This window comes from Jaculus jaculus, chromosome 10 (genome assembly GCF_020740685.1).
Source record: "Jaculus jaculus isolate mJacJac1 chromosome 10, mJacJac1.mat.Y.cur, whole genome shotgun sequence".
In the NCBI taxonomy this organism is placed as follows: domain Eukaryota; kingdom Metazoa; phylum Chordata; class Mammalia; order Rodentia; family Dipodidae; genus Jaculus; species Jaculus jaculus.
The window spans coordinates 27,804,865-27,821,549 of NC_059111.1; the positions used below are offsets into that span (position 1 = coordinate 27,804,865).

General features: G+C 41.1%; 1 protein-coding gene across 1 annotated transcript; it reads right to left on the reverse strand.

Moving 5' to 3' along the window:
* Positions 1-10,957: 10,957 nt before the first annotated feature.
* Positions 10,958-13,746, reverse strand: LOC101612578 (synaptic functional regulator FMR1-like). The gene is given in 5 exon segments (XM_045160390.1): positions 10,958-12,268; positions 12,305-12,658; positions 12,661-12,742; positions 12,744-12,818; positions 12,820-13,746. Coding segments are annotated over 5 exon segments (1,746 nt in total). The 5' UTR covers positions 13,714-13,746; the 3' UTR covers positions 10,958-11,927.
* Positions 13,747-16,685: the final 2,939 nt, after the last annotated feature.

The following is a 16,685-nucleotide window of genomic DNA, read 5'->3' on the forward strand; positions in this document are numbered from 1 at the left end:
ACAGTACTGGGATTGAAGCAACATTATAACTTTATTTTTATTTGTATTTATTTATATGCAAGCAGAGAGAAAGAAGAGAGAGAGAGAGAGAATAAAGATAGAGAGAGTTGGTTATGCCATGGCCTTCAGCTGTTGCAAGTGGACTCCAGATGCATGTGCCACTGTGTATCTGTCTTTACATGGGCACTAGGGAATCAAACTTGAGTTGTTAGGCTTTGCAGGCAAGCATTTTACCTGATAAGCCATCTCTTCAGCCCTAAGCTTTGGAACTTTTAAAGTTGGACTGAAATCATTGCGTTTTATATCATGGATGATCATCTGTTTATGGGGGCTAGGAGCAGAATGTGGTGGTTTGAATAAATTGTCCCCGTAAACTCATGTGTTTTGAATGCTTGGTCCCCAGTTGATGGAATTTTGGGAATTGGTGCCTTGCTGGAGGAGGTTTGTTGTTGGGAGAGGACTTAGGAGTGTGATAGTCAGCTCCTTCTTGCCAGAGCTCAGAGCACTCTTCTGCTGTCTCTACCTACTGTGTGGCAGAGGTGAGGTCCAGACTCCGCTCAGGCCATACTTTCCCCTGCCATCATGGAGCTTCCCTCAAGACTAGAGACAAGAAGGTAACTGCAAGACCTGGGCTGCTGCTTATAAGCCGAGCCTTGGGACATAGATAGACCTGTTTTAAATCCTGACTTTACCAGTTCCTAGCTTTGTGGTCTGGGGAAACCTCATTAATTTTTTCATTCTTAGTTTTACCATCTGTGAAAGTATTGTGATTATTAAATAAAATAACATGTTTAAACTTAAAATATGCCAGATGTGGTGGCACATGCCTTCAATCCCAGCACTCAGGACACAGAGGTAGGAGGATCATCGTGAGTTCAAGCCCAGCCTGAGAGTACATAGTGAATTTCAGGTCCACCTGGACTAGTGTGAGACCCTACCTCAAACCCCCATCCCCCAAAACAACTTTATGATAATCTCTCACAGCTAAGAAAACTTAACCGGCATGGTTATTATCTAATTAATACATTGTATCAGGGATGACTCCAGACAGAATTACAGAGTCATTATCTTATTACTGTTCTTCATCACCTACTGGTAATTACTAAGTGATTAACTAAGCTTAGGGCTGGAGAGATGGCTTAGTGGTTAAGGCACTTGCCTGTGAAGCCTAAGGACCCATGGTCGACTCTCCAGACCCCACAATAGCCAGATGCACAGAGGTGAGGCAAGCACAGGGTCTCACATGCCCACTAGGTGGCGCAAGAGCCTAGAGTTTGATTACAGTGGCTGAGGCCCTGGTGGCCCATTCTCTCTCTAAAATAAAAAATAGAGCCGGGCGTGGTGGCGCACACCTTTAATCCCAGCACTCGGGAGGCAGAGGTAGGAGGATTGCCATGAGTTCAAGGTCACCCTGAGATGACAGAGTTAATTCCAGGTCAGCTTGGACCAGAGTGAGACCCTACCTTGAAAAACCAAAAAAAAAAAGAAAAAAAACAAAACATAAAATAAAAAATAAAAATAAAAAGCCAAGTTTAATTGAATTACCAATGTATTTTATATCTGTATTTAAAATTTATGCTAATTATACACTACTGGGTTTTATTTTGCCATTTCCATACATGTGTGGCACTTTTGTCATATTCACCCTTCTAATTATTCTTCATTATCCTCTCTCCTAATTTCTTTGCCTCACCTAGTAGTCTTTCTATTGCTTTCTAGGCTTTTCTAAAAAATTTTAGATTTCACTTGTAAAAGAAAACATGTGATACTTGCCTTTCTGTATCTCTGTATCTGGCTTATTTTATTATGCTTAACTTTAGTTTCACCAATTTTCCTACAAGTTTCATGGCTTTGTTTTTGATGGCTGAGTAATATGTCATTATATACGTATATATTTTACATTTTATTTATTCATTAATTTGTTGATGGGGACCCGGGATGATTCCATAACATGGAGATTGTGAATAGTGCCATAAAAACATGGATATAAGCTGGGCACGGTGGCATACGCCTTTAATCCCAGCACTTGGGAAGCAGAGGTAAAAGGATCGCTGTGAGTTCAAGGCCACCCTGAGACTACATAGTGAATCCCAGGTCAGCCTGGGGTAGAGCAAGACCCTACCTCAAAAACAAAACAAAAAAGGTTGCATATATATATATATATATATATATATATACTTTTGATAGAGTTTATTTATTTAGTTTTTAATTTGTCTAAGCATAGAATCTTATTATTTGTTAGTAGAGATAATTTGACTTCCTCCTTTCTTGTTTGTTCCCTTTTTTTTTTTGAGGCATGGTCTTATTCTATTCTAGGCTTACCTAGGACTCACCCTGTAGTCCCAGGCTGGCCTTGAACTCACAGCAATCTTCCTATGTCTGCCTCTCAAGTACTGGGGTAAAAGGTGTGCACCATGATGTCCAGCCATTTGCTCCTTTCTTTCTGTCTTTTTTGAATCATATATATATATATATATGATTCTCTCTCTCTCTCTCTCTTCTTCTTTTTTGTGTGTATTATATGCACCTGTGTGTGTCTCATGCACATGTGTGTGTTGGACAGAGGAAGATATTGGGTGTTTTGGTTAGACTGGATGACCAGGGAGCTCCAGCTATCCTCCTCTCTTCCTTTGAGAAGTATCTGTTTAGAACATTTGCCCATTTATTGATATGATTAATTATTCTTTGGCTTTAATTATATTTTTTTTTTTGAGGTAGGGTCTCACTCTAGCTAAGGCTGACCTGGAATTCACTATGTAGTCTCAGGGTGGCCTCGAACTCACAGCAATCTTCCTACCTCTGCCTACAGAGTGCTGGAATTAAAGGCATGTGCCACCATGCCTGGCTTGGATTTAATTTTTTTTTAAAGTGTATTTCTTTATTTGCAAGCAGAGAGATAGAGAAGAAAGACAGAGAGAAAATGGGTGTGCCAGGGTCTCCAACAATTGCAAATGAACTCTTGTTGCATGGGTCACTTTGTGCGTTCGGCTTTATGTGGGTGTTGGGGAATCAAACCTACATCATTAGGCTTTGCAGGCAAATGCCTTAATCGCTAAGCTGTCTCTCCAGCTCATATTCTTTGTTATTTGTAAAAATATATTCTGGATATATTTTCGGTGGTAAATGGCTGGCAATGTCTCTTCGTTGGGTTGGCTCTTTTGCTGCACAGAAGCTTATCCATTTAGTGTAATCCTACACACTAATTTTGTCTTTTATTTTCTGAGGCATGGGGATCATATTCAGGAAACTTTTGCCTTTGGCAATATCATGGAGCAGTTCCCTTATGTTTTTCTTTAGTACAAGTTTTGTGGGTTATGTTCAGATCTTTGACTCATTTTGAGTTGATATTTGTGTAGGGTGGGAGCTAAGGATCTACTTTCAATATTCTATATATTTCTCTAGCATCTCTTGTTTAAAAAGGCTTTCTTTTTCTTCAATGTATGTTTTTGACATTCCTGCTGAGAACCGGTTGATAATAAATGTGTGGGTTTATTTCTATTCCACTGGTGTGCTTTGGGATTGGCACCATGCAGTTACTGTTACTAAGGTTATATGTAATGAAAACATGAAATCAGGTGTTGTGATACATCCAGCATTGCTCCTTTTACTCACAACTACTTCGGATATGTTGGGGTCTTTTTTGCTTTATTATGGATTTTAAGATTGTTTCTTCTAGTTCCCTTGTTTTTTTTTGGTCTTTTTATGATTTTGTCTTTTTTTTTTTTTTTTTTTTTTTTCAGTGCTGAGGACCGAACCCAGGGCCTTGCGCTTGCTAGGCAAGCGCTCATCCACTGAGCTAAATCCCCAACCCCAAGATTGTTTCTTCTATTTCCAGGGAAAATGTCATTGGAATTTTGATAAGGATTGCACTGAATCTGTAGATCACGTTCAGTAGTATTACTGAAACCCACTATTAATTCTGCTGAGCCATGAAGAAGGGATGTTTTTACATCTTCTAATGTCTTCTTTAGTTTCTTTTTTTTTCATTTTTATTTATTTATTTGAGAGTGACAGAGAGAGAAAGAGGCAGACAAGGAGAGAAAGAGAGAGAGAATGGGTGCGCTAGGGCCTCCAGCCACTGCGAATGAACTCCAGATGCGTGCGCTCCCTTGTGCATCTGGCTAACGTGGGACCTGGAAAATGGAGCCTCGAACCGGGGTCCTTAGGCTTCACAGGCAAGGGCTTAACTGCTAAGCCATCTCCCCAGCCCTTCTTTAGTTTCTTTCTTCAGTGCTTGATAATTTTCATCACAGAGGTCTTTTGCCTCTTGGTTAAGTACATGCATAGGGTCTTCCTTTCTTCCCTCCCTCCCTCCCTCCTTTCTCTGTCTCTGTCTCTCTCTCTCTCTCTCTCTCTTTCTTTCATTGAGACTATTGTGAATAGGATTGTTTTTTCTCTCTTTTTTTTCCCCTCAGTGATCTCAGTGTTAGTGAATAGGAGAGTTACTGAGTTTTTTATGTTATTTTGTGTCTCGCATCATTGCTGACTTTATCAACGACTTTTGATAGAGTTTATTTATTTAGTTTTTAATTTTTCTAAGCATAGAATCTTATCATTTGTTAGTAGAGATAATTTGACTTCCTCCTTTCTTGTTTGTTTCCCCCCCACCTTTTTTTTTGGAGGCATGGTCTTATTCTATTCTAGGCTTACCTAGAACTCACCCCGTAGTCCCAGGCTGGCCTTGAACTCACAGCAATCCTCCTATGTCTGCCTCCCAAGTACGGGGGTAAAAGGTGTACACCATGATGTCCAGCCATTTGTTACTTTCTTTCTGTCTTTTTTGTTGTTGTTTGTTTGTTTGAGGTAGTGTCTCACTCTAGACCATGCTGACCTGGAATTCACTCTGTATTCTCAGGGTGGCCTGAAACTCATAGTGATCCTCCTACTTCTGCCTCCCAAGTGTTGGGATTACAGGTGTGAGCCACCAAGCCCAGTGTGTTCCTTTGATTTCTTCCTATTGCCTGATTTCTCTGGCTAAAATGTTAATTGCTATGTTGAACAAGAGCATCAAGAGTGGGTACCCTTGTCTTGTTTCTGATTTTAGGAGCAATTAGAGCCTTTCTTCATTCAATATGACATTGATTATGAGCTGGTCACATACAGCCTTTATTATGTTGTGACATGGTCTTTCTACGCCTAGTTTATTTAAGGCTTTTATCATGAATAGATGTGGAGTTTTTATCAAAAGCTGTTCTACATCTATTGAAATGATTGTGTAGTTTTTATACCTGATTCGACTTATAGTCCATAGTGTATATATTAATTTACATATGTTGAAAGATCTTTGCATCCTTGAATAAAACGAACTTGATCATGGTATATGGTATTGCGTGTGTGTGTGTTCCCACACCACATGTGGAGGCCAGAGTTGACCTCAGGTGTCTTCCTCAATTTCTCTCCACCTTATTTATTGAGACATGATCTCTGACTGAACACAGAGCTCACCAACTCAGTGAGTCTACTTAGCCAGATGGGCCCACCCAGAGGGTCATGTCTTTGTCTCCTGAGTGCTACCATGCTTGAGATTTACATGACCGTGGATATCTGAACTCAGGGCCTCACATCTGCACAGCAACCACTTTGCTAACATCTCCCTAGGAGGTTGGCTTTGACCCCACAGGCCTCAGGGGAAGCTCCTTAATAGTGGCTGAATAGTGGGTCCAGAAGGTTCATGGAGAACCCTTCCAAAAGAGTTCAACTGTTTGTTTGTTTTTTTTTTTGGTTTTTCGAGTTAGGGTCTCACTCTGGCTCAGGCTGACCAGGAATTCACTATGTCTCAGGGTGGCCTCGAACTCTCGGCGATCCTCCTACCTCTGCCTCCCGAGTGCTGGGATTAAAGGCGTGCGCCACCACGCCCGGCTTCAACTGTTTTTTAACTAATACATTTCAAATAGTTTAAAAGGGACTCAGTATATTGTCTATACTTAAGACATTGCCTTTTAAAATTTTTATTATTTTTATTTAAAAAATTTTTGCTCATTTTTATTTATTTGAGAGTAACAGAGAGAAAAAGAGGCGGAGAGAGAGGGAGAGAGAGAGAGAGAGAGAGAGAGAGAGAGAGAGAGAGGGAGAATGGGCGCACCAGGGCTTCCAGCCACTGCAAACGAACTCCAGACGCGTGCGCCCCCTTGTGCATCTGGCTAACGTGGGTCCTGGGGAATTGAGCCTCGAACTGGAGTCCTTAGGCTTCACAGGCAAGTGTTTAACCACTAAGCAATCTCTCCAGCCCTTAAAGTTTTTATTTTTATTTATTTATCTGAGAGAGAGAAATAGGCAAAGAGAGGGAGAAAGAGAAAGAACTGGTGCACCAGGGCCTCTTGCCACTGCAAATGACCTCCAGATACATGTGCCACCTTGTGCATCTGGCTTACATGGGTCCTGGGGAATCAAACCTGGGTCCTTTGGCTTTGCAGGCAAGTGCTTTAACTGCTAAACCATCTCTCCAGTCCAAGACATTACTTAACAATGTTTTTTAAACAGAAGGAAACAGAGGAGAAAAATTCTCATGAGCTCCCCAAACTTTTATTTTCTTTAATGACTCCATAAGTCTCCTATATTCATGTCCAATTAAATAAAAAATAGCAGGCAGCTGTTGTCAGAAATGGTCAGATTGCTTTTATTAAGTGGCCACTTTTATGCCTTTTCTTTTGGCTGCCAAACATAAATTTAATAGCATCAAGTATACTCAAACAGCAAAAGAAGGTAAATAAAAATTTTCAATAGATGTTAAGTTTAGACAAGTAGAATATAAAAGCATCATGCCCGCTCTGTTTATCCAGAGGTTCTGGGGACTCAGAGAAAATTTTATTAAAATTCTGATAAAGGTAAAAGTGTGCTGTGGTATTGTAAATGTGCCAGTGCTTTATCAAGAACCAAATAAAAAATGGAAAATATTAACGTCATATGACTTCATATATATGAAAGATAAGTGAATTTGAATTAAATAAAAGAACCAAATGATGGGGCTGGGGAGATGGGTCCGTGATTAAGAGCACTTGCTGTGGAAGCTTGAGGGTCTTCGAGAACCCGACTTCTATCCCAGGACCCACTTAAAAAGCTGGATGTCATAAGCTGGGCGTGGTGGTGCACGCCTTTAATCCCAGCACTCGGGAGGCAGAGGTAGGAGGATCGCCGTGAGTTCAAGGCCACCCTGAGACTACAGAGTTAATTCCAGGTCAGCCTGGACCAGAGTGAGACCCTACCTCGAAAAACAAAACAAAACAAAACAAAACAAAACAAAACAAAACAAAACAAAAAGCTGGATGTCATAGATTAGTACTTCTGTACCCTTTGGTCAGAGAAACCTCGTTTTGAAGATGGCAGTGACTAATGGGGCAGTGACTCAAAACTCAAAGTGGAGAGGAGTTACAGCTGAATGCTCAGCACTTAGTGGTATATCTCTATTGTGCCCTCCAAGGCTCACGGCCGAGGAGATAGAAAGAATTTAAGAGGCAGAGGATGGGGAGGAGTGCTTTGGAAGGCTGGACATGAAGTGGCCAATGCGTTCATGACCTCATGATGTCTGTCATTACCTGTGTAAGACCCATAGTAATGGGTTCACTAACATTCTGTCACAGATGACAAAAGTGGGCAAAATGACACTAAAATAGAAGAGGGACTAGCAGGAAAGAAAGAAACTGTTAAATGGAAGGGATGGGGGAAATGTGAGACAAAAGAAGGTAATGGGAAAGAATCGTGATCAAAATACGTTATGCACACATATAAAAATTGTTAAGAAATAATTTTAAAAATGCTTGGTGTGGTCGTGAATGCCTATAATTTCAGTGCTGGCCAGAGGTGGGGCAGGAGAATTTCTGAGGCTTACTAAAAATGTAAAAATCCCTAAAAATGTAGCAGCTACAGGTTCAATGAGAGACCCAGTCTGAAGGAGAGCTATGTGTAAGAGTGATGGAGGACACTTAACAATCCCCCCCTGGCCTCCACATGTGTGTACATGGGCACACACCTGTATATGCTACACACACACACACACACACACACACACACACACACACACCACACCACACCAAACATACTACACACATGCCAAAGAAGAGCCAGGAAATTTGTGCTAAACATACATACACTTATGGTGCCTGTAAAAGCCACTTTCTGAGGGAAATGGAGGGGGGAAGAATATCCTCTGTTTGAAATGACATAATACCTCTTTTGTCCTTCAAGTAAAAAAAAAAAAAAGCTATTCTTTTTCAGGGCTTTTCAGGATTAAAGTACAATACATGCAGTCTCTTCAACATCTCCAAAAATAAAAATGTCCTTGAGGGGACTGGAGTGATGGCTCAGCAGTTACAGGTGCTTGTGAAGCCTGATGGCTGGGGTTTGATTCCCTGGTGCCTACATAAAGCCATGTACAAAATGCCACATGCATCTGGTGTTTGTTAGCAGTGACAGGAGACCCTAGCATACCCTATCCCTCTCTTTCTCATACTCTCTCCATCTGCTTGCAAGAAATAAATATTAAGAAAAAATGCCCTTGAGGAGAAAGGCAAGTGGAAGAATCTCTGGCAGATGAAGGTGCAGAGATGACTTCTCCCCAAAGGGCTGAGCATCACGGGTACAGTGGGACCATCTTTGGTGGGTGCCTGACCCGAGGGTGAACATCACAGTGGCTTCCCCAAATTCTCAACACGTTAGGAGAGGCAGCAGAACTAAGTCTAATGAACATTAGAGAAGAAAGATTGATGGAGAGATAGTAGATATGAAAAGCTCATAAACAAACAAATAAAATACAGACCAAAAATTTATACACAACAAAACTGACAAATATTTAAAAAATTTAGAATTTCTGTGTTGGTGGTGTCTAATGGATTTTTATAGTTTATGTGTGTTCTATTTCTTTATTTTTAAAAAACAAAAACCCATCACTCTAGGGTGGCAGAAATCCAGGCCAAGTTAAAAAATTATTTATTCATTTATCTATCTATTATTTGTTTATTAGAGAGAGAGAATGGGCATGCCAGGGCCTCTTGCCGCTGCAAACAAACTCTAGATGCATCTATCATTATTATGTGGGTACTGGGTAATCAAACTTGGGCCACCAGCCTCTGAAAGCAAACACTTTTGATGGATGAGTCCTCTCTCCAGCCCTTGTTACTTTCTTTTCCCTTATCAGTGATAGGAATAACATTCATTTTCTGTCCTATGTGTATTTTATTTATTTATTTATTTAGCATGCCAGGGCCTCTAGCCACTGCAAATGAACTCCAGATGCATGTATCATCATGTGTATCTGGCTTACATGGGTTCTGGGGAAATCAAACCTGGATCTTTAGGTTTCATAGGCAAACACCTTAACTGATAAACCATCTCTCCAGTCCCTGATGTGTATTTCTTTTTTTAAAAAGTTTTTAATTAATTAATTTATTTATTTGAGGGGGAGAGAGAGAGAGAGAGAGAGAGAGAGAGAGAGAGAGAGAGAATGGGTGCACCAGGGCCTCCAGCCACTGCAAACGAACTCCAGATGCGTGCGCCCTCTTGTGCATCTGGCTAATGTGGGTCCTGGGGAATCCAGCCTCGAACCTGGGTCCTTAGGCTTCACAGGCAAGTGCTTAACCACTAAGCCATCTCTCCAGCCTGTGTATTTCTTTTTTATTTTCATTTATCTATTTTTTGATGTGTAATTTATTTATTTATTTATTTATTTTGCTTTTTCATAAGTGCAACTTTTTAATAAAAATTTACATCTAGATAAGATAAACAATTTTCAGATTTTTGAAACTTTAATAAGATTTTAAAAACATGACTTTGAACTGAAAAAACATACACATTTTGCACACAAATATTGTAATATGAATCAACTCCAACTCCATTTGAAAACATGTGAATCAAATTACAGTTTTAGAAGTTAGTAATTCACATTTAAGCAAGTTAGCGCCTTGCTGAATTCATTGTAAAAAAGAGACTTAGTGCATATTGTAACGGTACATTGTAATTTTGTACCATTTTGTTGTTTTTTTCACCTTATTACAAGATTAAGTTCTTGAAAGTTGGTAGATAGCGGCTAACTTTCTATGACATGTGAAATTTCCAATGGTAACAGTTACATTTTGTAACACTTTCTATAGATTTCTTTTCTATCATAAAATTTTAAAAGCAATTATTGTAAGGATTGCATCAACGTCAATTTAGCAGAGGAAGATCAAACTATATTGAAACTGCTTGCATACAAAATATATTGCACTATAACCAAACAAATGTCAACATAAAATCCAATCTGTTGTCGCTAATATGTACAGAGAATATTGCCCAAGAGCAGTTACATTACAAGGTCATTCTACCTTGGTTAATTATCTACAGTATTTTTAAACCGAACAGCTTACAGATGATGTGTGCAAGGTACCAATTTCTGTTTTCAAATACTATACATTCCCAGAATAAATAACTAGAAATCAACAGCAATGTTTGGCAATACTTTGTAAAAGACTTCTTAATATTTGTGAAATCATGTGCAGTTTGTTGCCATTTTCTATGCTTATTTGTATGCAAGGAAAAGTAACTGTAAAATGAAAATTCAAAGAAACAAACTCACAAGGTACAGCTGAGGCAGAACTTCGGTCTGTACTGCTCTGTACAGATTCAGTGGCACCCCTACTCTGAGTTATTTTTTAAGAAAAATATAACATCTTAGAGTGAAGGTCCTTCACATATTTTTCTTTAGTAAATTTCGTTCATAAGAAGAAAAAAAAAATCAAAAACAAAACCCAACACATCGAAAAAAAAAAGAAAGTATTGTTAACTAATCCTAGTCTGCTTTTCAATTATGCTTATACATTAGACTTGAAATTTCAAAGTTTGCAAAACATTTAACCTGCTTCCAATGTTTCTTAGACAAAGTACCTGTACTTCACAGGGTTATTAAGTGTTTATGAAAAATGACCTTCATATCTCCCCCTGCAAAAAAAAACTTGGACATAAAATATGCAAAACTTCATAAAAATTTGGGAGGGCAAAATAAGAAGGCTCTAAATTAAAATTGGTCATCAGGCCAAAGAGCAGGCATGTCCTACTGACTTTCGACCAGGGAGACTTGCGACCAGCTGAAAACATTTTAGCCTCTCTCAAATGAAAAGATAGTTATTTCTTCTCCTGTCTCTACAGAAAAGTTACATATCCCTTCCAATAACACTATGTTATACTTCAGTGCAATAAAATAGGAATGAAAAATGAGTCCTATTCTTTATACTGCCTAACCTGATGTTTATGTGAGGAACAAATATGGGAAGCATGCATTCTTCTAGAAAGTACTATTGTCTGACAGGGTTTGCTACATCTTGAACATTTAGTGTTTCCAACTTATCTTCCCTGAACTCTGCATCCAATATAATATTCCTACCTGCCAAGATATAAAAAAGGCACAGATCATACAACTTTTTTTTTGTTTTTTTTTTGCTAATGAAAATGACAAATGTCACATCACACATGTTTCAGGATCCACCAAAATACTAGAAAAGTGGACCAAAATGTAAACTGACACAGGACGTGAAATGGCACAGCATTTCATGGAAATTCCTAAATTCCTACATGGGATTGAAGACCGAAGAATGGTATGATTACCACAAATGTCATTCAGAAACACTGAAATGTACTGGCGAGTTATCACCCACTGCAGGAAAATTGTACAAATTAATAAAGAACAACACTGCTCAGTACTTTAAAAAATAAAAGTAAAATCCTGCCCTGAAGTGCTAAGTGTACTTAAAAGCAATGTTTCAAATTTCATGATCTTTTTGTGCAAATCTGAAATGTTGCTTATGGCCAATACCAAAAAATAAAATTCATTGCAGAATTTGTGTTCATTTCATGCCCTGTGCCATCTTGCCTACTATTTGTCTTTGGCCTAACAAAGTTTTCTAACGTGGAATAAGAATCATGGAAATGGTATAGAAAATGTAACTTCAGAACGATGCAGTTTAGGGCACTCCATTCACGAGTGGTTGCTGACCATCCATGCTCTCTGGCTTGTCTTTCTTCTGGGTGCGATCTTTCCCCGTGCGCAGTCGGTTACCTTCACTGGAGGCATTCTGAAGGGATCCATCAGCTGTTCTTCCTTTAGCCACTCTTGGATTACGTGGACGATTATCTGTTCGGGAGTGATCGTCATTTCCTTTGAAGCCTCCTCCTCGTCCTCTTCCTCCCTGTCCTCTTCCTCCCCCTCCACGCCGCCCACTGTCTCCTCTGCGCAGGAAACTCTCCCTCTCTTCCTCTGTTGGAGCTAATGACCAATCACTGAGTTCGTCTCTGTGGTCAGATTCTGTTTCAGAAGCATTTGATGCTTCAGAATTAGTTCCTGAAGTATATCCAGGACCGCGTCTGCCGTGCCCCCTATTTCTGTAAGGTCTACTACCTCGACCCATTCCTTGACCATCATCAGTCACATAGCCTTTCTCCTTATCTGTACGGTTTGGTGGTGGTCTAGAACTAGCTCCAATCTGTCGCAACTGCTCATCAATCTGTAATCTCTCCCAACGCAACTGGTCTACTTCCTTTAAGTAGTTCAAGTGATAGTCCAAAAGAACAGGGGCATTGGCGATGCTATCTTTTGTTCCCACAAAAACAAATGGTACCATACCCCTCTGGACTTTTGTACTGTTAGGCTGAGAAAAATGGGTGCTGTTTTCCTTTATATCTAAATGCTTTTTTCTTCAGAAGAATTAGATCCAACCCTTGAATTATTAGAAGGCAGGGAATTTGGTGCCATAATTTCCTCTTCTTGTGGAACATTTTTTCTCATTTTCGGCCTCAATCCTCACCCTTACAACTCCTGACTTGTCCACAATCTCTTGAATCAGTTTTCCATTTTTTTCCTATTACTTTGCCTACTAAGTTCCTTGGAACTTGTATGATATCTTCAGCAAATTCCAGAAAGCTTGTAGCCTTTTTTACTGCGTCCTGATCCTCTCCATAAATATGAAATGTGCAGGTATCTTCATCGAGATCAATAGCAGTAACCCCAGGTACTTTTCTAGCTTGCTGAATGTTAGCACCATGAGTACCAATAGCTAGACCCATCAGATCTTCTCGTACAATAAACTGTTCATGAAACCTTGAGGCAAGCTGCCTTGAACTCTCCAGTTGCTTACTGGCTTCTTCATTTCTCAGCATAAGAGACAACTTGGTGCGCAGACTCCGAAAGTGCATGTCAATTAGCATATGTGCTCGCTTTGAGGTGACTTCATTGATGGACAAAATGACAAGCTGGTAATTTTCTGGATCATATGTTACAGAAAAGGCACCAACTGCCTTTTTAAAATCCTTATGTGCTGATTCCTTGGCACACATTTGTCGTAAATCTTCCGGCACCTCCAGTTTGATCTTATGGAAATTATCTTTTGTAGCAGGTTTGTTGGGATTAACTGATCGTAGACGTTCAATTGTGACAATTTCATTGTATGTAGCATCACATGCTGCATATTCTATTACAGAGAACTCACCCTTTATCATCCTCACTTTAGCTAACCACCAACAGCAAGGTTCTTTTTCATTGGCTCTGGAATAAACCTCAACTTCATCACTTTCATTTATACCTTTGTTATAACCTACAGGTGGTGGGAATCTCACATCATGGAATGGAATCTGCCTCTCTGGCTGCCAGTTGTTTTCAAATGCAACTGTTATAGAATCTTCATGAACATCTTTTACAAATGCCTTGTAGAAAGCGCCATTGGAGCCCCGCACTTCCACCACCTGCTCCTCCATCTTCCCGTCTAGGCGCTGCCTGGCGCCGGGAGTCCGCCCGGGAGAGGCGGGCTGCAGGCGCTCGAGGCCCGCCGAAGCCGCCGCCGCCGCTGCGCGCCCCGGTCCCCGTCCCCGTCCCCGGCCCCGGCCCCGGCCCCGGCCCCGAGCCGTCCGCCTCACCGGAAGTGAAGCCGAAACGGTGCCGAGCGCCTGACTCGTAATTTATTTTTGATAAGGCTATCTCATTCTGGAGCCCTGGTGGCCTGTCCCTGTGGGAGGCTGGAAAGCCTTTTCCTTGGGCCTGACTACAAAGAGTAGTCAGGAATGTCACCTCTGTGGTCCATGTGATGGTGGAGAATGGCGATACAGGATGCTCCTCAGTCCGTGGAGCTGAACAGATGCTTCAGGCACACCTCAGCAGTCAGCCCCGCGTCACTGTGGTGCAAGTCAGAAGGCTGACGCAGGAGAAATAAAGTCACAATTTTGTTTTCTTCTGTTTTCTGTCCATGTGTTAAGCAATGGTCCAGCATTTGTAAGGTCCAGCTGAGAGATGAGTTAGAGGTGGGTCAGGACATCCAGACTCCACTCATGGCCTTGCTATTGTCCTGAGCGGTGAGGCTCTGTTTGCACATCTGTGTAATTAGAACACTGAAGCCTGCCAACCTCACCTACAATGTCCTTGAGAAGGTCGCATGTCAGTGAAACATGAAGTCCTGTGCACGAAGAATTTGTCAAAGAGTTACTGTTAATATTGTATTATGAATATGATGACATACATTTTCTTCAGTGGTAAATTGCATGTGCTCTGGAAAATACCCCCCAACAATGCTCATGTAAACCCTAGTTAAACTTAGTGTGTCACACACAGAAGAAAAAAGAAAACATCAAAGTAGAAGAAGGGTTAGTTGGGAAGAAGGGGTTAGGTGGAAAAGGGATGGGGTGGGGAGGAACAAGAGAAGGAAATTTTAATCAAAATACATTACATACATCTATAAAATTGTCAAAATTAATATTTATAAAGAGGAAAGAAAATAAAAATGAAAGTTCAGGATGGACCCACCAGACATCACTAAGCCAGAAGTGAGGAGTGTTTGAGATGGGTGTTTTCTAACTTGGTGTGGAACCTTACTTCTGCCTTTTAGTTAGGTGGGTCATCATACTCGAGTCCCAGCATTCTTTGAGGCAGCTCCATTGGTCTCTCTGCTTGGAGCCAGCTTCTCTTGCTTTGGGTTTTGCTTTGTTCAGTGAGCACACCTGGCCCCTTGCCCTTCTCTGACTCTATACGTGGACTTGGTATTGGTGTTTTGTGTCCCAGAGGCTTGACTCTTCTTCCATGTGAATTTACCTTGGTGGTGCCTGGACATTTCCTGGGCAGACAACCTTTGTCTCACCATGAGTGAGACCCTGGGCAGTTTGAGTAGCCAGTGCTGGAAATAGTATTATTGCGGGATAAAGTCAGGATTAATTCCACAGGTCAAGGAGACTCTGAGCTTTGATCTTCTGTGATATTCTCCATTTCAGTTACTTCCAATTCCCCCTCACCAGAGGTGCGTTCTCATGATGTAAAGAAGATACATCTGGGACTCAGGCTGCTTGAGGATGTATAGCATTCACCATCTCATTGATGGGACAAAACACCTGACCAGAAGCAGCGCACAGGGCTTATTTACAGTATCTAGGGGAAGCATAACAAGAGCAGACAGCTGGGCACCACAGTTTGTCATGTCTGCAGGGAGAAAGCAGCAAGAGTGAGCTGTGAACACTCAGTGTGGCTGGACTCATAAACCTGAAGGTCCACCTTAGTGACACACTTCCTCCAGCAGGGCTCCACCTCCGGAAGGCTCCACTAGCTGGGGAGTAACTGCGAGGCTCAATCACAAATGCATGAGGCTATAGAGACATTTTACACTCAAACCACCATAGGATGTAACTGGAAACACTGGGCAAGTGCAGGCATGTTTTCTCTTATGGACTAGTAGTTTAGAGTTTTGACTATTAATTTCACCTTAGTTATTAACATCGATGTAGGTCTTCCTTCGTTGTTGGCCTCTGTTTCATGGCCATCTATTTTATTACTCTATCTTCTATCTTCTGCCTCAACTTCATTTCATTTTAACCCAATTTTCTGTATACCTCCTGTGTTGGGCACTGTGACTCCTGTGTGTTGGCTAAGCATTCTTTGCATGGGGCAGGGAGGAGACACCTTGCTTTCCTTTTTTTTTTCCTTTTGATATTTCCGAGGTAGGGTTTTACTCTAGCTCAAGATGACCTGGAATTCACTATGTAGTCTCAGGGTGGCCTCAAACTCTTGGTGATCCTCCTACCTCTGCTTCCTGAGTGCTTGGATTAAAGCCATGCACCACCACACCCAGACACTTTTCTCTTTTTAGAACTTGTCCTGTGGTCACCAGAGCTGCTGTTGTGCATGGGAAAGGAGAAAGAACCACGGTGTAGGCACAGGAACAGATCACACCCAGTTCTCCTGCCTGGGTGTTCAGGGCCTAAGATAACTGAGGAACAGGGTCTGGATGGTTCATGTGTTATCTGAGATACTTTCTGGAGAGGATGATATGATTTATTTTCCGACCCTACTTTCCCCTCCTTGGGAAATACCAAGGAATTGGATAACCAGATTTCTGAGGAAGAACAGTAGAGGCCAGAGGAAAGTGGCATCAATAATTCCTTAACCAGAGAACTCATGAGTGAGTGCCACACACAAAGCCACACAATGCAACATGACAGGTGATTTTGACCCTTGGCAAGAGCCTTGTGAACTTGACTGTGTGCTTGGGCCTCAGGCCACAGGGAGAAGGGCTCCTTGGCCATTGTTGTTTGTTGTGGGGGGAAAATGTTGACTTCCCACATTTCCTTTCAATATGAAGTTGACTGACTAGAAATGCATTGTTAAAACATTGAGAAAACGTGATTGCCAGAACTGGATTGTGAGATCCTATTGCCGAAGACATCACATGTCTTGCACACAAGATACAGAG